The sequence below is a fragment of the Triturus cristatus genome, chromosome 5_1 (assembly GCF_964204655.1).
Source record: "Triturus cristatus chromosome 5_1, aTriCri1.1, whole genome shotgun sequence".
Taxonomy (NCBI): domain Eukaryota; kingdom Metazoa; phylum Chordata; class Amphibia; order Caudata; family Salamandridae; genus Triturus; species Triturus cristatus.
In genome coordinates this window covers 632,036,966-632,061,797 of record NC_140587.1, presented here as the reverse complement: position 1 = coordinate 632,061,797, position 24,832 = coordinate 632,036,966, and the positions used below count along the sequence as shown (strand labels likewise).

Sequence of the window (24,832 nt, the reverse complement as noted above, 5' to 3'; positions counted from 1 at the left end):
AGCCCCAGAGCTGCAGTCGCTGAGACCCATTTCAAAGGTTTAAACATAAGGATCATTGCAAAATCAATATAGTATGTTTGAAAAAAAAACAAAAAACTTCAGGATCATAGCCCAAATATCCTGGACATGCTGAGGCGAAGGGAAAACTTGAAACATCAATGTGTCCAGGTTGGTACCAATGAGAGGAAGTCAGGTGTGACTTTGGTATGTTGATGGTAAATCCTAGGGCACTCAACAGGTCGGTCATCGTCTGAAGGTGTAACACAACTGTTCGAAGTGAGCCCGCCTTTAGCAACAAGTCATCTAGGTATGGGGAGACTGCTACTTCCAACCTCAAAGTGTGAAGTGACAACTACTATCACTTTCGTGAACTCCTGAAGCGCACTGGTGAGGTCAAAGAGAAGCTTTGAAAACTGAAAGTGCTTGTGGCCTAGCGGAAATAGGCATCTGGCAGATCAAACGCCACCATCCTGTCTCCTGGATTCAAACCAGACAGAACTTGGGCCAGAGTGAGCATTTTAAACTTGTTATTCTTGAAGTTCAGGTGGCGGAGGTCCAGACTGTACGAAGTCCTCTATCCTTCTTCAACACATGAAACTAACGGGTGTAGCTGCCAGCTCAGACCTCTGATGCGGACACCCTCTTTTTGGCTCCCTTGTCCAAGACCGCTTGAATGTCTCCTCTCAGAATGGGCAAGTGATCTCGAAGTTTTGGTGTAGGAGGCTTATTTGAAGGCGTGGAAAGAAAAGGTATGGCGTAACAGTTGTGGGTAGTTTGAAGCATCAATCTGTCTGATGTGATGCTTCACCACCCATGAGGATATAGCTGATCTTAGCTCCTACAGTGTGACAGAGCACCACCGAGGGCAACTTAATGTGGTTTAGCAGCAGCGCCGAGGGGGGAGGCCAGGGATTGGGTAGATTGATGCCTCAAAGGGCCTGTATGCATCTGGCAGGATTGCCAGACCCTTGACTTGAAAGGTGAGGGAGGTCTGTTGCTGCTGAGGCAGACTGTCGTGGCCTCTGCTGAAACCCTCGCCCAAAGCTTCAAAAGAGGTGAAATTGATGGTGAGGCTGTTGCATGAGTGGAGCTAGCCCCCCCGGGGCACACTGTTGATTGGGCTGAGTCTGCCTTGTCTCCAAAGAAATGAGTGCCTTCAAAAGACATGTCCATAACAAATTGTTGGACATCGCTAGAAAATCCAGTGGAGCAAATCCAAGTGAGCTGCTGAAACATCATGCTGGTACTAACTGCCCTACTCAAGCAGTTTGTGGTTTCCAGGTTTGATCTTGTGTATTTCGCTGAATCATGGCATTTCCTGGATGATTTGCTGAAGGTTGGTTCGAAGATAGCAGACATTTTACCAGTGGTCTCTTACTATCGTGTCCCACAGTGCATGTGGTTTAATGCTCCAGGATGCAACTGGAATTCACGGTCCTGAGGACTCGACTATAAGACGAAAAACTTCTATGCTTTTTTTTTACTCTCGAACTAGCGGGGTAGTCAAACGTATTGGGGTTTCAACCTGCTTGTAGAGGCGTGAACTACTAGGCTTTTAAGTGTTGGGTGCTGTAGGAGTAAAGATGGGTCTCCTACAGCTGGCCTATGTTTCATAGTTCTTTGCCCGTTCCCAGGAGCGCAATATTCTGACATTGCTCAAGGTGCCCAGAAATATGTCTGTCAATACCTTATTGTAAGGTAAGAGAGGTCCTGGGATGTCTGTCCTGGTAGTAGGACCTCTGTAAGACCATGTGGTTTTACTTCCACTGTTGAAAATTGCAAATCAAGTGTGTCCGCTACTCTCCTTATAACCATGGTGAAGTAGGCAGATTCTTCAGTTAAAGGGCCAGATAGAAAATTGAGCCTAGTTTCCAGTGATGTAACAAGGCCACTTGTAAGTCAAGGAATGAGTTTTAGTCGTTGTAATGTTGAGTTGTCATCGGCATCATCGGCCTGTGGCTCCAGGTCTCAGTATCTGTATTGTATTGGAAGCGTACCTGAATCTGATTGGGTTTGAGTAGAGATCAAGAGGCTTGCGACTTCGAACAAGGTCACATGGTTTCACCTGGAAACTCTGGTTGGATTGGGATTAAAGCTGGAATCTGTTCCAAGGTTTGAGACTGACTTGGAGTTAACCTCCAAGGTACGAGACTGTGACTTGGAGTTACTCTGTCCACAAACCTTCTCTTGGTGAGTGGTAGACGAGGGAGATCCGTGTTTGGACTTTTTATGCTTTTCTTTCTTTGCTTCACCTGAGCAGTTTTGAGTGTGATGACAACCTCTCGTGGGCATGAGGAGGTGTCCCCAGCTGGACCAGGTGTTTCAAGCCTTTCTATGGTGCTTAGCACCATAGAGTTTGGGCTTGCAGTCCCAGATGGCCTTTGGATGCATCCACCCTTGTTCGGTGCACAACTTTGGTTCGTCACTGAAATCCTTTTGTGGCAGTCCTTGCAGCCTTTGAAACCTGTCATCCTCGGGAGAGACATAGCCCTTGCACTATGGAAAAAAGGAGGGAATTGCTGAGGAACAAATACTCCGATCCTGTATGCCATGTAAGGGTATTCACAAGGTGAGGAATCTGTGGTTTGAAATATCCATTAGAACTTGGAAACCCTTTATTATTTGCTCCCAGTGTAATTGAAAAGAATATTAAACCTGCTTACCAACTTCATCCATGCAACACACCCTTAAATTACCAAAGAGCACCAGCTCGAACTAGACAACTTATGTCCTTCTTACTGGAATTATTGGACAACACATTTCTAATAGAACAAAGTGTGTGGGGATAGCCAGGCTCAATATGCTGCATCTACACTTGGTGAGGTTGTGTGATACTCTACTAAGAAGAGGTGTCGACAGGCTGGTGTATATATGGTAGGTTCTGTTCGTAGCGTACTCTGCCATCTAGTCTTGGTGGTGGACATTTGAGAGTTGTTATTGTTCAACGTTATTTTTTAACAAGACCTGTTGTGGCTTGACTTAGTCCACAGTGAACGACGCCTCAGATTGTTTTCTTCCGCCGTTTGAAGTGGATGCTCAAGTACCAGATTCGGGATCATTTACACTTCTTTACTATGACTTCAGTTCCAGCTGCCAGGACTGTGATCCCAGCTATGAGGAAACTATCACAACCGTCTTCAGTGATTGCCAGAGACTTTTATCGACAAATGGCCTGCTTCGATACGGTGACTGAAGACTACTCGCAGGACCCCAGCTGAGTACTTTAACCAAGAATTGGTGTCATTAACACCATTGGGGATTTAGGTTGCCCATAGCGAGTGCTTGTGAGGGGGTTTTATAGAGAGACGACCCTTCCAATTCTGTCATAGGTGCAAAACTAAATTCCCCTGTTAGGATCAACTTGTGCTTATCTCCTGACCACAGCTAAGCTGTCTGCACCACCTGCACAGCATTCCAGTGCAATAAGACCCTTTGGCACTGAAGAGAGACTGTGGTTGCACTTCAGGATGCAACACCATGAATCGACCCAGACACCTAACCTCTTCAGGTCGCTGAGAAGATGCGGGGGTCCTTCTGGCCTTACTGTGGCGCAGGGACAGCAGACACGACAGGTGCAGTCTTCCGAGGCTTCTAAGTCGGATCACAAAGAGAAGGAGTGCTTTGCCTGCTGGTCCATGGTTCCAAAGCTAAAGATAACACCCAAGGAACCTATCGCTCCACATACACACAAGTGTCGAGCCCAGATGGTTCAACCTCAAAAGCAAATGCAGGCAGACTGTTCCCAAGGGAGTCTAGTATTGAGTCCTGACTTTGAGCAGTTGAAACCACTCGACCAAGAGTCACCCTCTACTTCAAGCAGGCTGTCTGCAAAAAACATTCATCACCCAAAGCATTGATAAATCGTCATTGTAACTGAAATCTATGCTGTTATTCGTGCTGAAAGCACCCTTGACTCAGAAGTCACACAAGCAAATGGCCCACTCATGCTCCAGCTCTCCGATGTCTTAGACAAATGAGATATTCTATAGGGAAAATCCTTACCAGGCCCCGACACAGGGGCACCCACACACCCTTCCAAATCCTCAAAGTGGAGAATAATATTAGAGGAGGCACTCTCTTTCTAGGCTCTCGCCCTCGTTTTCCAAAGAGGGTTAGAAACCAGGCTACCAGTTCATCGCCACTACCCCCTGCATTTAAAGTTCCTGCACCATCCCACTTACTACATTTGCACACTCCACAGTCCACACGGAGTAGGAAGGCCTGTACCTCCCCAGGGACCCTTACTGTGGGCCTCTAGCACCTAAGGTGGGATATGACCCCTGAGAGGACTACACACAGACCTACCAAATGTCCGAGAATCACACCGTTGAAGCTTCCCCCACTGGATAATGCTACAGTGTACTATGCAGTAATACAGAGGCCATACAACACCACAGTGTTAACATTTTGGAGTAAGATGACTTCCTCATAAAGAACCTCTGACGAGAGGTCGGTGCATTACCTGTCATGCTTCGGGGCATGCACAAGACTGCCCAAGAAAACTTTAAGGAACCGATGAAGGCTAGGGCTGTCACCGACCCCCACCTCATCGGTTGGGGGGAAAAAAGGGAAAATGCATACCCTGATGACGTTGTATATATTGGGCACAACATCTTGCGTGACTAACTGGTGGTCCACGTGGTGAGCCAATGAGCCTAAGCTCAGGCAGCTGGAGTCCACTCCCCTCTGGAAATGGAAAGGAAACAAATATTCAGTAGAAGATTGCAAACTTTCTCAGCTTATCCTCGGGATACAGATGCTATCTTTGGGGAGAAATGGAGTTGATCCAATGCCTCCCTGAGGTTCACCGGAAAAGGGGCAAACGGCTAGTAGCAGAAGAAAAGGTGATTGTCAATGACAACATTAGGGGTGTGTTGAATGCTTTGGACACTGCCTTGAGGAAGATCAATGCCAGTATCCTCTTGCAACGCCATACTTGGCTAAAAATCCCTGACTTACAGCCAGAGGTTCAGCAACTTCTTTTGAACAGGTTAGCATCTTTTTGTCCTGTAAGTCTACACCATTCTTGAAAAGGAGGACAGAGAAACAGCCAATGCAATGGGTTCCCTTCAGACTTCTGTTCTTGAGTCTACTTTACTTAAATTTCAAACAAGAGTAGGTGCAAAAACACCTAAACCTCCCTCCCCCAAGGTAAGACTACCAGCATCAGCAGAGCTTCCAGGAGATCCAGCCAGCAAAGTATTTATTTTGACAAAGGTAGATGCAGAGGTAAATGGAGAGGAAGGGTTAGAGGTGGCTTCAACGGGGGCATCTCTGCCTCAAAACATTTATTCCCCATGATTTTCCTGATGATTTTCCTGATGAAACACCTGTCTCCTCAAGGTACTTGCACCCACAGTCCATTGGCAATACAGTATGGATGAACTGGTCAGGGATATTTGCCTATTGTTTTTCTCCACTTCCTCTAATTTCCTGTTTGGCCAGGGTAATGGGGCAAGAGTCAATGACCTTCATTCTGGTGGATTCAGCATGTGTGAAATGATGGTAATCCATGTTTCTAGAGAGCTCGGTTCAAAAACGTCTCTGGAGGCTAGATCTTCTATCCCAAACACTGGGTCAGCTCAAGCATTTAGACCCCGGCCCCCCCCCCCCCAGACAACTCATCTAGGGATCTGGCACATAGGGTCTTGAGAAGTGTGGGTTTTTTTCTCGTTTTTTTAATTTATATATATTGGTATTTCTTCAAACAGAATGACTTGAATAGCATACTGAGGCATAGTACAGTTGCAGAACAGCAGGCTGCCATCCCAGCCACTCCAGGTCAATATTGCAGAACCAGTCAAAAGAACTAATGCAGTAGTATGCATCACATTGCAAGGTCATAGCCATGAACAATCTTAAGCGTTAGGATACCTCAAATATCTGGAAGAGTGTTTGCCAGCCCTGCATGAAGTGCATTAGCCCACTAAGCATACCTGCTACGCTGCAAAATGTAAACAATGTGTTCACTACTAAGTAAGTAAAGTTTATTGTATGATTACTTAAAATCCTTTACAAAAGCAGAGCAGATAAATGCAAATCAAAAAGAGGTAAAGATAAAATGAATAAAATCTGAATAGGGTTTAGGTGCCAAGTACAATCGTAGTCCGCATAAAAAATACATTTAAAATTAAAACGGGTGTTTGGTATTACATGCAAAGAATGTGCATAGCTACTTCACCAAAGTCTATTAACTAGTAAAAAGTTGCTATGGGCAGTAATAGTATTGAGGGCGATACTAAGCAAAAGAGATTAGAGGTATTCCGTGATTCGTGAGTTCGTTTGTTGTCGGTTCGCGGGCTGATCGTAAAGACAGTCCAGCCGCCGCATACAACTTCCCAATTCGTGAGTGCTCCATCGGGACTATGGTGGTGTATATATGCCTTAAGGCCTCCTTGCATGTTCTTGCGCCGTGTTGTATGAACATGGTTCTTAGATGCAAGCGCCTTGAGGACTGCAGACCTGGACAACAACAAATGACATGCTCCGCAGATTGTGTGATATTGGCACAAACAGCATGCAGACCTTCTTGACAACCCATTTTTCCAGTGAGCTCTAATCTTGAATTGGCAAAGTTAATAGCATTGCCATCATAACATTTTGTAAAGCCTGCCTTCCCAGTCCTGCTTTTAGGTAGGGTTGGCATGTAGTTGTTTCATGAGTTGATAAGACCCTCTGCACCCTGAACAGATCTGATCCGTTCAATGTCTTGTTGCCTCAGAGTGGTCTTACCACACTTTTTTAGCTGATTCTTTAGGCTAAACTTAGTCAGGGGTGTGTCTGTTAAGAGGTCGTGGGGAGTCCCAATGTTTTATTGGCCATCAAGTAATACCTCGCCCAGCGACTGTTATTGTCTGTAAAGACCACCTGTAGTGCTACCCTTATTGTGCCCGGGCAAGCATTAATTAGGTTATGGTGGAATTTGATTATATCTTTTTTGCATTCAATGTCCATAGATGTGATGTTAAGCTCTAGTCGGATCAGTGAACATCTAGTCGATTATGCGAGCTTGAAAACTTTTGTGTAAGCCATTATATATAACCCCAGTTTTTTGGTCAGCAAACCAGGTAAGGCAAGGTGGCCGTAGCTGAGTGTAGACATTACCTTGGCTTACATTACTCGTCGGATCCCTCTGTCGAGTGGCTTACAAGCTTGTGATGTAATTTACATAAGCCATATGTAAGTTTGGCTGCTTTTGCCTCCAGTGCTTTAACCTGCAGTACTGGTCTGCCAGTATCTGCAAATTGAACTCCCAGGTAGGTGTAGTTCTTGGTCGTGGCTATCTTTTGAGGACCCATCTGCCATACAAATGTTTTTGTTTTTTTTTTTGTTTTTTTTTTTGTTTTTTTTTTGTTTTTTTAAGCTTTTGGCCAAAGATCAACACTTTTGTCTTTGATGGATTAGCTACAAGTTTATTTTCCATATTATAATAATGTAGCGTCTCTAGTGCCCTTTTCATACCTATTTTTGTTTGCTCCAATAAAACCAGGTCGTCCGCGTATTGCATGATCGGCAGTCTTGGGTGACCCAGTTTTGGAGGGAAGATGTTAGTTTTTAAGAGTGCCTCTCCCAGGTCTGCAGTATATAGGTTGAAGAGGGATGGGGCGATCACACAACCCTGTTTCAGTGCCCTATTCGTGAAAATCTTGGCTGTAGCTCATGTGCTTGTGAGCTTTACACGCACCCAAGTACCAGTGTAAAGTGATAATATGGCCGCAAGGAGTTTTCTCGATATTCCCCATTTAACCAATTTTGCCCACAGTATGTTTTGATCTACCCCATCAAAGGCGGCACTATAATCCACAAAACATGCATATAATGAAGGGGTGGTGGGCCCAGATGCCTTGGTTGCCAGATATGAAAGAGCGATGGTGTTATCTATGGTCGAAGAGTTCGGCCGAAAGCCGGTCTGGTATTGTGGGATTATATGATTTTTCGTTATCCATGACTCTAGCTCTTTAAGGAGCACTTTAGCAAATGCCTTTCCTTCCACATCCAGTAAAGCAATCAGTCTGTAATTACCCAGGTCGGAGGCATCACCCTTTTTGTGGATGGGTTGTAGGATGGAGCCTTTCCTTGAATCCAGTGTTATAGATATATTATAGCAATGATTGAATAAGCCCTGGATGTGGGGTGCCCAGTAATCCCGATCTTCCCTGAAAATGTATCCAGGCAGCCCATTGGGCCCTGGCGCCCCATCCTTCCTGATTCCCTTGAGGATAGTTAGGATTTCTCTCTGTTAGGAAAGGATCCGCCGTGTCGCTTTCTTCGTTTTGGTTGCCTTCTGCCTCCACAGTGTTTGCCATGGAAGTTTTTTTGATCGACATATAAACTGGTTGCATGGGCAACCCATTTGTTAGCAGGTATGACATTTTGGATCTGGTGGCCACCGTTTAGTCCATTAACATATCTCCAGAATTCCGTACTTCTATTGGGTGCTAATAGTGCGTTAATCTTTCTCCATTTGTCCTCCATGCTTGTTTGTTTCAACTGCCAAGCAATTTTTTTATGCATTTTTCTTGTTGACTTCAATAGTGTTTCTGTCCTTGAGGATTTTTCCCTCCTATGCTGTGACTCTGCCAAGCGACAACTCTTTTTGCTTTCAATGAAGATTTTATTGTCAGTGAAGCTGAATTGCCCCGGTGCAGTATATTTGCTGTTGTGGGTAGACTGCCTTCCTGTAGACAGTGCGTTTATTAGAGAAGCCATTATTTCAGACCAACTACTCTGTGGACCGGTTATACTTATATTCTGCTTCCATTTATTATACTTTGCCCGGCTTACGGGGCCCCGTTTGATACGTTTTATTGGAGCTGTTTCCTTATGTAGCTTGAGCATTTTACCTGCAGTTAGATGTTCCTCATGCATCCTGCTACTAGTGTTGACGAGGACCGTGATTGGATGGTGATCACTTCCTGAAGTTTGCAGTACCTTATACTCTTCACATCTCCTCATCAGGGTCTTACTCAGAAAGATATAATCGAGCGTGGAGATGTTTTTAAATGTAGGTTGTGGGTTTGTTTTTGGCAACCCTGCCTTGATCGCAGACTCCAGATTAAATTCATTAAAACAGGCTTCCATAAGAGCTCGATCACGATCGCCTTTTCTTTGGTCCTGGCTGAATAAGTCTCTAATATTGAAATCCCCAGTAATTATACCTTCGTAAGCTGGGTTCTCGTGGAGGTATTCTCTTATCAGCCTAATAGTCCTCTGATATTTATGTTTATCCTTTTTTTTGGGTTGACCTAGAGATTGATTACTCCAATTGCGAACGGAGTGCCCTCTACTCCAAACCCATTTATAGATATAATGTGGACGTCAGGTGAGTACGTGGGCCATTCCTCGATTTGTAATTGCAGATCTAATTTTACAAAAATCAAGATCCCGCCGCTTGGTCTTCCAAAGATATTTTTTTATTTGATGGCCATTGTATGACTCGACTGGTAGCCTTTGATGTAATTTGCTGTTTCCATCCAAGTTTCCTACAAACATAGAATGTCTCCTGTCTTCAGGGATTCCATGGCTTCTTTGTTGGTCAGGATAGACTTAATTCCTGCCACATTCCAGCTTATTAGCCTGAATTTATTACTTCTTGGCACCGCTTTAGTGCCTCTGTGTTTGTTTGTAGAAGCCGTCCCCGGTGGACCGTGCTTTTGTAATCCGCTCGAAGATGGTATGTTTCTTTTACTAGGAATTTCCCCAACCCTTGGTGTGCAATGCCGTGTTAAGCCAAGCCCAATCTTCTTGTTTATCGCTTTGAGGGACTGTCACCTCCTTACACTGTCTCATAGCAGTGCCCTTATGTATCTCAATTTTAAAGTCGTTGTTAAATTTTCGGCTTCAAAACGATTTTGTGTCCATTAATGTGCTACACTGTGGGAGAAGCAACTTTTGGTTTTGTACCCTCTGTAGTAGCACTTGGGGGGGGGGGGTATTTTTCGGTTGGACCAATGTGTCCACTACTACGTTAGCTAGCACACGGAGCCGCTTAAAACCTCTGTTCTTGCTGTTATCTGCTACTTGTTACATTTGAACAAATGCTGTATTTCCATAAACCTCTATCTGTGTACATCCGGCTGTAGTTGTAACCTACCTGAAAAATAGGGAACATTTTTCAGCCCATAAAATAGTCATTAGGGCCTTCATGCCAGGCCTCAAAAGAAAGCGCTTTCCAAGGACACTTTAAGCATCGGTTTGGAACTTTGGAACTTGAATGTAGTCCTCACAAGGGACCTCCTTTTTCACGATTACAATCCTGTGGCATGCAGTTCTGATCACTGAAGATCTTTTTTTATTTTTAGTGGCCATTTCCTCCCTAAAACAAAGTAGTGAGTTGCAGCCCTTAACTATACAAGAAAATGTCATTCTAGTTCGTAAAGATAGGGTTGACCTGAGAACTATTCCAAAATTCCTACCAAAGGTGGTTTGCCCTTTCCATATAAACCAAACTATTAAGTTGCCCATCATCTTCCTGCATCCAGATTCTCTAGTGAAGAGTGTTGCATACATTGGAGGTTAAGCAGGAACTCGTACTACATTGATAGAACCAAATCCATTCTCAAGGCAGTGCCACTGTTCGTTGCCTTTGCTAAGCCACTCTTAGGGAATCCTGTTTCTAAGGAAGCTATTGGCAGATGGATTTTTACATGCATCTAAACTTTTATGTGACGGCCAATCGTATGCTGCTTGCATCACTAAGGTGCATTCCACATGTACGAAATAAGCCACTGTGGCTTTTTTGGGAAATATTCCTTTTACAAAACCTGTGTAAAACTGCTACATGGTCAACACCACATACGTTCACCAAACACTATGTGGACATCCATGCCCCTCAGCAGGCTTTACTTGTCTAGACTGTATTATGAGCTTTATTTCAAACATCTGCTCACTAGCCTCTTTGAACCAAAACAGCTTATAATGGCCACACCCAGCACTAGATGACAGGAGTATGAGTAGCATGTGAATCTACAGTGCTAGATGCTACGAATAGATGGTTGCAGGGTAACATTTTCTTTGTTTATGCACCACTCTTTAAGCGGCACATTCCTTCAGTGCCATTGTGCATAACAATGTCAAACATCTATTTCTCAATCTTTTGGTGGAAAGGGAAGGCAATGCCTCAATACCTGGTTGTGTCCTAACTGTTCTTTGAAAGACGTTCCTATCCACCTGAAATATAGAAGAATAACTGGTGACCTATTCCAACAGGCCATCAGATTCTCTTCCCTTCCTGTAGCCTGAAACCAGTTTGTCTCACCCAGGGTTTTCCCACTAACCCACAACATAGAGAAGGCACCATTTAGTGTCCTATCCCAATCGTCCAGCTTCTCCTAGAGGAGGGCTTCTGCTTATTCAGGGAGGCTACCTAGGAACAGCCCCTCTCTTACACCAACTATTATATCAAGTTGTGGGATAAGTATCCTTCCTTTTTATTTAGTGTATTCTCTGTTAATTGGGAGTTGGCCAAATAATTTGGAAGCTGCTCCTCTGCCTGCTGTTTGGCACCTTGTCTGAACCTCGTTGAGACTGGAGAGAAAGGGAAATGCCTTGTTAACTATTTACATAGAAAAAGTAGCGTTTAACAATCTAAAACTTCTAGTGCCTTAGGCCATATTTGTTTGTAGTCCTTAACTGTTGGAGTTCACCTACCAACTTTTTTTTAAAAAGATCATATGAACCTTAAATCATTTTGATACCTGATAATTTGTTTCAAATTAAAATTTGGGGAAGCCATTGAAAATTGTTCATGTTGGTCAACAAAGCCTGTGTGGTGCCGGGGGGGAGGTGAGGGGGGGGGGGGGGGGAGTTATTTCCTTGGATCTGAATGATATACAGTTCTAGTGGAGCTCTTTGGAGCTGTGACGTGACCTATTCACTTTCTGAACAGTGAGGTAGCACGGCTTTTAGAATTGATGGGCAGTTTGTCTGGGTGGCATTGTACTTTTGTTTCCTTACCTCCTCTATCTCCTTTTGACTTGGAGGCTGGACTTCATTCGTTTCAAGGATTACTTCATGGGATTAACAAAATGGCGTTCAGTACTCATCAAGCAACAAAGATCCGATTGTGATATGGTTACTCTTGAAGGTGCAAGCATTTTCAGTACTGCCTTTTCCTTTTGTGTGCTTTAAGAGCTCTTGAGACAGCAGCCCATACAGGATTACGTTTATTTGATTCTGGATATTTGCTTATTACTAGCAGTGGTTTATAAGGAACATTTGAGCTGATTGTCAATTTATTGTGTATTTGGACAACAGTATTTAAAATATATATATATATATATATATATATATATATATATGTATGTATATTTTTTTTTTTTTAAGCTTGTAAATAGATAGTACTAATTATAGTCTCTTTATCCATAGAATGGCTTCCAGCATTATGAAGAATCTGATGGATCATGGTGTTCCCGAAGTTTAAATCTGGAGCCTTTTTTCCATGTCTCTTGGCATTTTGCTCATGGATACAACTTGTTCATTGAAACATTAAAAGTTGCATGATGGTATTTGCAATGTATAGAATGGTGGAATTATTACAGTTGATTGCAATTAACCTATCAGTGTTACTCATTCTTAGCCATACAGCACTGTTTTGCAGCTAATAGTCTACAGCATGGGTTTTTGTACTGATTTAACTGCAAATCATTGTAATTGGTTGCCCATACATTTTTCATTAATTTACCTGATGGTATGAAAATGATTCCATTGTTCACATTTAAGATGCTGGAAAAAAAATAGAAACGTTTCTATGATTGTCAACTGTTCCAACACTCGAAGTCATTTCAAGCCATCAAAACTGGAACTTGGAAGATACCGTTTTAACTGTATTTGGCTATACTCTGCAAGAGCAGACTTGTGATATTCACTCAGATAACTAATGGTTGAAGATCTTGGCACATTGTTATTTTTAAAATGTTTGTGCTTCTTATGCTTCGTATTTGGCACATGAGATTGTTTTGAAAATGTTAAGAGTTCTTGTCTTGACTTAGTTCTAAAACTGAATCATTGTGACTTACACACTGTATATTATTGGGATGAAATGTGCATCTGGTGGAATAGGACACTCACAAACTTTCTCTGTTTCATGGCCTAGTCTCGTTCTCAGAGAAACCATTCATTCCAAACTATGAAATAATGTTTTTGTTATTGCAATAGGTAGTAGTGTGGATGTTCTTGCCACACCCACTGAGCTGACATTTTAAACTTTAAATTAGAATAAAAAAGCACCTTAATTATATGCTATACAAATGACATTCAGCAGTTTTTGAATAACAAGTTGAAAACTTGAACAACATAATTATTGTATAGTCAGTATTATCATGGTTTTCATATTTCAGTGAAGTTTTATCATTTAAGGAGAATTTTGTTGTCGTAATATAATGCCATTTTATCATATTTTGCATAACAACCTCTTTATCATTCCAAAGCTTGAGCCAATCAAGTGTTAAACTGTAGCCTAATACAGTGTAATCTGAATGTGAATGTTTCTATAAAAACCTACAATACTCAATTTATGCTTCATTTCTACTGTATTAGCAGTGTTTAAAAACGTATTACATTTATTAAGTAGAAAATTGAGCATTTCGTAAACAACAAATGAAACAATTTAAAACGGAACCAACCATTAGCGCATAGTAAAGTGTATCTTGGTATTTCATAGGCCATTTCCTTCATTCTTAAGGGGTTTTCGCCAGCAGGTGTAGAGTTTACTTTAACGGGAAACCTATATAATATCTAGCACTTCATACCACACTTCTGCCATTAATAGTAGAAGGATGGGTGACTGATATTGCTTAAGTAGTTGGTATGACGCATGTAGTCTTTTCTACACATTGTATATGTGGGCTTTATAATGTGGACGTAGATACAAATTAACAGATGTTCAAGGGAGGGAAGATTACAGAATTGGTGGTACATTGTAGAAGAAGATTCTCAAGGTGTTTGTGAATGTAGATGGGTGGTCAATTGTGCAATATTAAGGTGTTAATGAGAAGTGTGATAAAGTGCCTTCATTTGCCCATTCAAGAGAAGGATGAAGAGTTTTTCTTGATTAACAGTGTGCTAGAGAACACCACCTCCTATTACTACAGGGCTTAGACTTTGTAGTGGTGGTCAGTAACCGATATCTGTGACAGATCACCACAAGGTGTTCTTCTGGTGTTTGGGTTTGATGCACAACTCCGAGGCTTGCAAGGACTGTGCCCAAATGATCCTGAAGGCCATCCAAGAAAGCAAGGTGAAGCTCTATGTGGCAAAGCACTGCAAGACCCCTTGCAGGCCCAATAATGGAGTATGGACGTTCTACAGAACTTGTTCCCGCCACATGACTTCATTGCAGTCGAAGTCTTCAGGTAAGTCTAAGAAGAAAACATAAGTCCAAGCAGGACTCCTCCTCTTCGCACCACTCGTGACCACCAGAGACGGCATGAGGGTGTTATTGTGCCACTCTGCCTCGCTCCTGCTCCACCAAGGAGCCGATTCCAAACCTGGTCCTGATGCACCCGACATTCTGGGTCTGTTGATGGGATGCCGCAGCAAACAGAAGCCTTTAGGGAGGCTATGTTGCACATCTTTGGCATTCTTCTGGTTTGCATTGGGTTCCAAGGATCCACAGGGGACCTCTAGTCCAGTTAATGCTGGCAAATCCTTCCTCTGTGCCCCTCGAACCCACTTTTGGGTCCACACTTACCTCCGTGCTGACTTCAGTTCCGGCACCAAAATCTGCAACAGTCCCTTTAACGCCAACACCACCGCTGCCAGAGGAGGATCCACAAATTATTGTCAGACTCCAAGCTGAATTTATCCCGACAGAGGCTGTACCCAGATCCTGACATTGTGCAGTCAATATTCATTCCATTACGGCACACAGACACTGCACCAACGTTTTCTCTCCGAATCTGACCCAAGTCTGCCATATCGAGATGATGTGTGGTGTAAAAACTAATATCCTCACTTATGTCTTTCAGTATAGCCAGGAACCTCTTCTGCCTTACAATGAGGCCCTCACTCGCACACTATGGGCCGCTTGTGCTAATCCATGTTCGGGCCTCCAGTCAATCACCAAGGTGAATGTTGCCGTAGACCAGTTCCAGGCGACCCAGCACCCAACCCCAGTGAGTCTGGTGGTGAATGGATCCAGCAAAGTGAATCCTAACACCTTTCCAACGACTCCTCCAAATAGAGAGTACTAACATATAGAGATGTTTGGGGGAAAATAGTGTTTTTGTATGCCAGCCTTGCCTTGAGGTCAGTTAATTGAAACTGCCTCCTAGGATGTTACATCCAGGCACTTTGTGACATGGTAGGTGAGATCTTGCCATGGAGTCGCAGGACAGTGATGGAGACCATGCAGCCCTCCTTTCACCAATACTTGCAAATGAGGGCCTTAGTCATCATTTGGCGCATCTCGGAATGCACCCAGAAGAGCAGCTGTACATCCAAGACCGTTCAGGACTAAAAGCCATGCACCAAGCCCCCCTGGTAGGCAATCATGAAAGGCACCTGGGGCCAGGGGCACATGCCGACACTCAGAGATTTGGAGTTTAGGCTCAGGAAGTGCTCACAGCTCCAGAGAAGGTGGGGCTCTCAGTGCGACCAGGAATTCTGAGCAGGCGTCCTTGTAAATGGGGGATGTGGGCCAACAGCCGCCGCCTGGGCCACCAAGCACCAGATAACGTGATGAGTGCAAATCTCCCAAAGCACTCCCAGCGTAACATACACCACATGGTGCTGGTTTTCCTGGGCAAGAACCCTTGCTCCTCAGAAAAAGAGAAAATCAGCCATGTGCTTTAAAAGTGAAACACAAAGCACTCACTACGCACTGAGGTCTTGAGAGACACTTGGAGGGGACACGAGGTGTGGTAAGCAGTTAAGTCAGCACACAAGCAAATACTGGTGGAGGTCTCCTGGCAATCTAGTAGTCCTCCAGCAATGTAGCCAATCCCACACAGTACCTGGGCAGAAGAATATAGGGGAGTAGCTGGCATCAGGGCAACACACAGAAAAGCAATCCAGTGGGTCCATTGGACCACCCAGCAGATGGCGGGCAGCAGGGCAACAGAAGAGCAGTCCAGATGACCCCTTTGTGCAGCGAAGCAAAGCTTACAGATTCAGGCCTGAGTCCAAAAGTGCCCAAAAACATGGAGTCAGAGCCCCTGTACTTGTACTCAGTGCCCTGCTTCTAGAAGGTAGGATCCAGCACCAGGTGCCTGTGTTCCCCAGGGGGAGGACCTGCTCTCTGTACTGCAACCACAAGCAAAAAAGGTACACACTGGCATACATCCATCCTTGGCTCGACTCAGGGAAAATCATGGCCGAAAAAGAGATGAAATCGGGGAATAAAAGTACCAAAGCGGAAGTCGCTACTGGATTCCCCAGTTAAAAATAAGAGCAAGGGGACCAGCACAAAGGACATGATACTAAAAAAAAAAAAAAAACCTGGAGATGGTCCATGACCTGGCGAAATCTACCAAACTCAACACGGACGTCATGCAACGGGATCTATGCTCCATCAAATCTGAACTTTGCTCCATCAAGAACAGTACATTGGAGGACAAATCCAATGTTTCAATATAAAATATAAAAAGCTACAAATTACCACAGATGCACTGAAGAAGGATGTTGCTGAATTGGAGTATTGTTACCGCAGGGGGAACATACGCATCTTTGGTCTGGACTTCCTAGAAAAAATGGCTTCCCCAAATAACAGGCTTCTCCTTTAAAAAAGACTTTGATCTCAAAAGATGCACACCAAGTTCCTTCCTTCTGACCTACGAGAAGAAATATCACCTGCCAGATCGTATGCCACCCTCTGAGATTCCATAATGCAGAAATTTATTCTCAGTTATGTGCGCAAAAGCAATCACATCCTCTGGCAAGGCCAAAAAATCTATGTATCCCAGGACTATTCCCGACCCATATTAGAAACAAGTAAGGGTTTCCAAGCTCCCGGATCCAGTCTCAAGTCGTTAAACCTTCAGTCCTCATTCATCTGTCCATCGAAATTTAAAGTCTTTGATAACGGGGAAAAATCGCATCTTCACCAACGCAAAAGACCTATGTCTGTTCCTAGACGACAAAGGATCTACCTCCATGGACACGGGACCTGCTCCTGCTTCCTTCGTGAAACCAGGGCTCCTTCTACACCTGAGCGCTATTCTTTCCGAACTCCCTGTGAGGCATCAAAATGGTGCCTAAATGAATGTACCTCTTTCAGCTTATAGCCTGCAGGTTCTGTATCCCTCGATGAATATATTCCTGTACCAATATTAATGCAACTGATAAGATGACACAATCCACGAAGCCTCTCCCCCAAAAAAGGTTCACTAACAACTAATGCTTGTATCCCAGAGTCACAGAGAGAACCTTAGGCACAGTTTTCTATGCCTACATCATTTTACATCATATTATACCTTAGCATATATCATATCATAGCACATCATATATTGCATCACAAGACTACATAACCCTACAATCCAGTTGGCTCGCTCCTCTATACTATCCGTAGATGTCCAAAATTTGGTGTTTTTTGTTTGATGAGCAACATGATTAATATTAATGTTATGTGAGTTTTTGGGCTTATGGCCCTCCTCTGCAACATACCTATGTGGCCCACTAGGCTTGTTTTCATTTTATGTTTGCAAGTTCCCTTGTTAGTTATTCGTTTGCTTTTTAAAAGTATCAATCTCCTCAATTGGCTCTGACCGCTTCCATTGTTGCTAGGTCACAGGTCTCCAGACCATACTCGCAATTCGCTCCATTTTCCAGTGGCTCTTTCTCATCTCAAGCCATAGGTTATCCCCGCATCCATATTTCCCCCCCCCCCCCCCCCCCCCCCTCGCAATGAGTAATTCCCCACTGGATAGAAACTTAAAAATTGTATCTCTAAATGTGATGGGTCTCAATCACCAGATCAAATGGAAGGCGAATCGAAAACTACCTTTTTAAGTTGAAACCAGACGTAATCCTTTTACAAGAAACAAAAATTACGCACAGAGGGCTTGAGAGATTTGGAAAGAGCTGGATCGCTGACTCCATTAGCTCGTCCAGTGAACGCAAGAAAGGCGGAGTTGCCACTTTAATGTCTAAGAATTCAGGATTATCCACCGAATCATACTTGACTGATAAGAATGAAATGTGGGTCCTATCTAAAAAGGCAGGGCACTTCCATGTCCTTAATATATATGCCCCCAAATACGGATGACCCTGAGGTTTGGGACTCATTATACCCGCCCCTGAGTAAAATCCCTAGCAATGACCTCATTATCCTGGGTGGTGACTTTAACCTCCCTATGGATGTAACCATTGATGGGCAGTCCAGGTCCATTTTAAAACCATCTAGGGCACACAGATCACTACACAAACTCTGTGCTAGATTTGGCTTACACAAATATTGGAGGCTCCAGCTCCCAGGCACTAGAGATTACACCTTCTCCAATCCCCATAAATCCTGTTCCAGAATAGACTGTCTAATGATATCCAAACCCCATAGCCACCTAATCGATCAAACAGACATACTAACGAGATTCATCTCAGATCACTCCGCTATAAATTCTCTCCCTCACTGGCACTAATGCGAATACCCAGAGTAAGATCTGGAGATTCAATGATGAATCAATTGGAGATGGTGCCTCAAAAGAGAGGATTGAAAAAAAAACATTCTAGACTACCTGGACGACAACAAAATCACTGATACCTCCCCTCCAACCACAGGGATGCCCCAAAAGCCACGGTAAGGGGTACCCATATTAATATTCAAACTGAATATATATTCTCAAATTGTACCAGAAAAAAATAATCCCATGGCATCTGAAAAAAGATAACATGTGGACATGTTATCTCAAACGCTTGTAAAAATAAATAATAATCGCCATTCTTACTTAGCACTTGATGCAATACGACATAGTTCTGATTATTTACACAGCAGGCTTCTTTCAAGTAATTTGTTTTTATGCAGCCGTGGCCCGTGCTTGTAAAAGCGGTGGGGCAGTGGAGCCAGGTAGGGGTGATTTCAGCGGACGATGACTAGGGAAAATTAATTATTTATTTAATTTTCCCTCCTCCTAGTCTGTCGCAATCCCCCACCGCTCTTACCTACACGGGCCGTGGCTGCTTTTGACCATGTGCACGCTGTCCCTAGCGTTTACTTCACCTAACCAACAGTAAGGCTTTTTTCAGATGTCAAGGGATTATTAAGTTTTGTTTCAATTTACCAATATATATTGAGTTGAACTCCAGCTATTCATCGTTTAGATGACTATTTGCATTAGGAACTCAATGGATGTAAACAGAGTTTGCAGATAAGATGGATGATATATTTTGATACAGCCAAGTTTAAATAGATTTTTAATTAACTCTAAAATGTCCATATTCACTTCCTACAGATGGCACAAATTGACAACAAGGCATCTCCTGACTGCCACATGATTATCACTTTAAATGACATTTGGTTAAATATAGTTAAATACAAGCCATCTAGAGTCCTTGTTACTCAATAATGGAAAATCAGTGCAACTGTGAGTGCAAATAGGCTTAACTATCACAATTGATTATGAAGCTAAATAATTTTGTTTTGCTTTGAAATAATCTGAATATTCATATCTATTCTCCAGATGGTTTCTTGTGAAAAGAGGACAGCGAGCATCCCAAATACTACTTAAATCACGTCTTTTGTGCGAGTATTTGAAGATGTGGTCCATATCAAGACATCGATTCCATTATACTTTTCAGTTAATTTTGTGCCCCTTGGATTCTTTTTAGGGCCACTGTTTGTTTGACTACATCTCTAGCACAATTTCTCCAATTGGGCCACAAAGAGAACAGCTTTTCTATTAATTTGAATGATCATACTCAAAATAGATATAACACTGTGATGGTTTACTCCAACAGGCACTCTGTTTAGATAATTTTATACTCCTCATGGCTATGGCAAAAAAAGATTTTTTTAAACTTGGGTGATGGTTCTCTATTTTTCACATCATCTCGAATATGCTCAAGTTCTTTTTACAGCAGGTAGATATTCTTTCTTGGATCTTGAATCATGTTAGTTATATTTTCTCTGTAACAGTTTATAGGACCGGTCCCTTATCGTGAAATATCTACAGTCCGGAAGATGGTCTCACTGATTTGTTAACGACCGGGACCAAAACGTTGACGCACATTCAAACTTCCTTTGTAGTCATTGTTAAATATGCCATATAAAGCCTAGTATGCTTTTTGACAGGCGTAGCCCATGTACATAGGAAGTGTTAGTTTGATGCACTGCCATATGTCTTATGAATTTAGATATGATTAAGTAATGACCAATGTCAATGTGTCATAAGATTTATTTTTGTGAAGCCCTGTTTTTGAATATATACACCTGCTTTTTGATTTATTTTTTTTCCATTATGTTATTTGTACATAACCTTCAATTAACCCCTTTGCTGCTAGACCCCCCCCCCCTTTTGGGCTATTTGGGGTAGTTTGTGCTTAGGCCCCCTCTAACCTTTCGTCCACATAAGGTATCCACGTCAAATTTGCACCCTAGAAATTAGTCGAAATACAGCTACATTATGTTTAAAAAGGAAAAAGTGCTGCAGAAGAAAGCATCTGGTTTTTTCCCCTGCAATTGGCATCAACAAAGGGGTCGTGGTGCTGAAATCACCATCTTCTCAGCTTTCAGGTACAGGCAGACTTTTGTCAGAAAACCAAACTTTTCTACACAGTTTTGTCATTTTACTGGGACATAGCCTATTATTCCTAATTTTTGTGCTTTCAACCTCCTTCCAGTTAGTGGTAGAAATGGGTGTGAAAGCAATAATGGATCCCAGGGAGCTATACATTTCTGAAAAGTAGACAGAATTCTGAATGAATTCAGCAAGGGGTCATTTGTGTAGATCCTTCAAGGTTTTTTTGTTTAGAAACAAACATTGGAAAATAGAAAATTTTGAAATTGAGTTGAAAAAAACAGCCATTTGTGCCAATGTTTTCACCCATAACTTCTTCGTATGACAATTTTTTTTAAAGCAATATCCGCTGGACCCTTCTGGTTGTGGGGACTTGTAAGATCACCAAGAATCCTAGGAACCCAGAGCCAATAACTAGTCTGCGTCTTGCAATGGCCTTTCATTGTGTACTGGGTATATAGCAATTCATTTGGTAAAATATAAAGAGGGGAAAAATAGGTACCAAGGAAACCTATATATTTCAGATACGGGAACAAAATATAGAGTTTACAAGCAGTGGTTATTTGAACATCTACAAAATTGTGGGTACCCATACAAGCGTGTGAATTAAGACATTTTCAAAATGACTTCTTACATTTGGAAGGTAGAAATGCAAAGAAACAATTGGTAATAAAACTTGTTCTACTCTTCTGTGTTCCCCTAAGTTTCTTGATAAAAATGCAACCTCACTTGGGTGGGTAGACCTAGTGCTCGTGACAGGAAGCGCCTCAAAACACAACGTGGACACATCAGATTTTTCCAGTGGAACTGGCACTTTTTTTTGTAATGTGCCTAGCTGTGGATTTTGAACCCTAGCTCAGCCGGAACTAGGGAAGCCGAGCAAACCTATACATTTGTGAAAACTAGACACCCAGGGGAATCTAGGATTGGGTGGCTCTCACCAGGTTCTGTTACCCAGAATTCTTTGCATACCTCAAATGTTGTCCCCAGAAATGTTTTCTCACATTTCTGTGATGGATAGGTCTTGAATCTACGTGAATCCACAAACTTCACACCACCCAGTGTTCCCCCCAGGTCTCCCGATAAAAGGTAATGGGATTCTGGGTAGGACAACATGGGATCCACACAAGCAACTCATCTCTTGACTCCACGGGTGTCTAGTATTCAGAAGTGTGTGGGTTTGGTAGATTAGTACTCCCCATTTTTTTTAGTTTACAAAAATATCTAAAGTTGGTAGATTTTCCCTAGACACAAGCTACACCTTAGAACAGAAAAACAGACAAGACAAATATGACTGCCAATCCATCTGTTCCTCAAGTACATACACATACTGGTTGGATTTGGCACGAGGGTGAGTGAAAGGTTAAAAATGTATATTTTATTAACACGAGATTTCACAAACAGGAAATGCACTCATAATTAAAAGGTTAAAAACCTGAACCAATGGGGGTTGTGGCCAGCGGACACCCAAGATGGCTGCAAAGGAATAGAGCTCTGTCTGACGGTGATCTAAATCCCCCAATATCCGTTCTCATATCTGCCTAAGCCTGGTAAAGTCATTGGTCCCGTGCTCTCCTATTCCTACAGGTGACACGGTCTGAGTTTGGCGAAGCTCCGAGGTCTCCAGATGGAGCCTTCGCCGCAGGCTGCGCAACGTGCCGAGTGGAGGGCCAGTGATGACGGCGGAGAGCGGTGCCTCCCACCGCCTCTGCTCTCCGTAGTGAGGCCACGGGAGCAAGTCCGCTACCTCTCCTGGCCATTCCACCTGCCCGCATCGTGGATGTAATTGTCTGCTTTTTTTGGGTGACCAGCGCGGAGGTCCTGTGGTGGCCCCGGGGTGGCTACAAGTTTGGCCAGTAAGCCTGTGTGGCCTGGAGGTTTCTTGCCGGGTGTCCTGAGATGCTATAGACCCAGTGCCCTAACGGCACAGTGTTAACTTTGTGGTGTGGCGGGAGAGTCGTTCTTCCCACCCCCCCCCCCGCCTCCCACCTATTCACTTGTCGCGCCTAATATCCAGCGCCCACAATGCACGGACTGACCCGGGGCCCTGCTTGGTGAACATTGTCGCCCTCCCCCCTCCATCTTCAACGCGCACAGGTGCGGCTGGTGTGATCCAGGGGCACCCGAGGAACGAGTGGAATATTAAACCAGCGCAAACACCCACATAACCACAACTTAAAGCTTACCAGCTTCTCTTCTTGACTGTGCGGCCTTGGAGGCTGGAGATCCTGAGAGTGATTGCCGTTTCTGCCTGTGGCCTGGCGATAGGGGTACATTCGGCGATGCCTGGTTCTTGCGAGATCTGCAACAGTGAGGCAGGCCCTGGCACTCGGAGTGAGCTCCCTTTTTGAAAGTGTCCAACGACGTGGGCAGCCACCGGCGCAGTTAGGTGGTAGGTTGGGAGTTACCACTTACTTCAACTCGGCAATTGCACCCAATTTGCACACTTGTGGCCCCAGCACCCTGAGCACCACTGGGGCTACTTTAAAGGGACTACGTCACCAAGATGTCCACCGCTTGGGGCCCAGGCAGACTCACCAGACGAAGCTGGACAAATTTGTGCAGTCCAAGACGGATGGTGCGGAAGAAAGAGCTGCACTACATGGCGCGAAGCTGCATTCGGACGAAGGGGCCCCAACCCTGATGGACGTAATGGAAGCTATCCAGGGGATCCGCACAGCGCTTGAACACAAAATGGACATGGTAACTGCTGAGGTAACCCTCATGCCTGCAGACCTACGTAATCTGGGGGACAGGGTCAAGGCGACTAAAGAATCAGTGTTGATGCTCCAAAAATCTACAGAAACGCTGGAAACAACTGTCAAAAGGCTTCAGGTGCAAACTTCGGACCTGGAGGCTAAACTTGAAGACTATCAAGGGCGCGCGCGAAAAAATAATGTATGCATTTTGGGGATTGCCAAAAGGGCAGTGGGGCAGACTACATACCTCTTCGACGAAGACTTAATTCAAAAACACCTACGGCCCCAGTCCTTGTCGCACTATTTCGCGGTTGAACGCACGCACAGAGTGCCTGGAGGACCACCGAAACCAGATGCCCCTCCACGTCTCATTTTGGCAAGGATTTTTAATTGCCGGGATTTGGACATTATCAAGTTTGAAAATGCGATGATCACGTTCTGTCCGGACTTCACACTGAAGGTGCAAAAGATGCACAGGTCCTTTCTGGAAGTGAAACGGGCATTTCGCGACAAAATCTTGAAGTACGCAATGCTTTTTCCAGCCAAGCTGCGTGTGCTGGAGGAGGGGAAATCTGTTTTTTCCAAGTCCCTGGAGGAAGTCTGGCAATGGTTAGAGGGATGGAGAACTCCTGGCGCTCAGAAAAATAACTCTTCAAGGCGCCTCTAAAGTCACGAAAATCGACAGGAAGGCTCAGATCGAGAGGAGGGTGTTTGATCTGCTACAGTCTATGCTATATTGTTGGTTGGGCAGCCCTCCCCGAACTTTGACATGCCAGTGACAGTCAGAGGTGCGAAGAATGTAGGTCTGTCCGGACGAGAGCTGGGTGACCACGACATGCTGAACAGTGGACACGTGGGTGTACCGTCAAGTATGTATGTTTGGTGGGTTTTGGCCGGACGTCGGTAAGACACATTGTCCAGTTTCATGTGCCACAAAGGGAGGTGGGACACGTTGATGTTTCCTAAGTTTGATAACAGTCATGGACTAAAAGCTTGCAAAATGTTATATTATTGGCTTGTATGGTCAAGAATATGGGAGAACTTGATCTTCTGGTCTGGGTTGTTCGGCTGTGTAGCATTTCCCCTCACAAAGATTATTAGTTAAGGGTACACAACCACTCTGCAAAATTGAGGGGTGGGCAGTTGTAAGTCCACGTTGCAGGGAGGCAGGGAAGGGGGGGCGTTTGGGATGTTTTCAATGGGATAGTCTTATTGTGAATTTTATTTTATGGTGCAGCTTTGAAAATTGCATTCTTCCTGGTGCATTTACGATTGACAGCCAGTTCAAAGATAGATCAATATGTGCAATGTTCGAAGGGTCTAAAATGTGGTCACCAGGTGGGTGTGGGAAGATGTGTCCCTGTTATTCCACCCTTGGCTTATGTGACAGATGGCCCCATTCACAACAACTAAATGTGCGATAAATGTGTTTCGGCTCTGCGCTTTAAACGACTCTTGTGGAAAGTA

The 24,832-nt window shown here is 43.8% G+C and overlaps 1 protein-coding gene across 1 annotated transcript in view; it reads left to right on the top strand.

The window, feature by feature from the left end:
- The window catches only part of SDCBP (syndecan binding protein), a 251,955-nt gene extending 238,445 nt beyond the window's left edge, over positions 1 to 13,510 (top strand). The window contains exon 9 of the mRNA XM_085605567.1: positions 12,367 to 13,510. Coding sequence (XP_085461693.1) covers positions 12,367 to 12,421 — 55 coding nt within the window. The 3' untranslated portion in view covers positions 12,422 to 13,510. The remainder of the gene's footprint in view (positions 1 to 12,366) is intronic.
- The last annotated feature ends 11,322 nt before the right edge of the window (positions 13,511 to 24,832 follow it).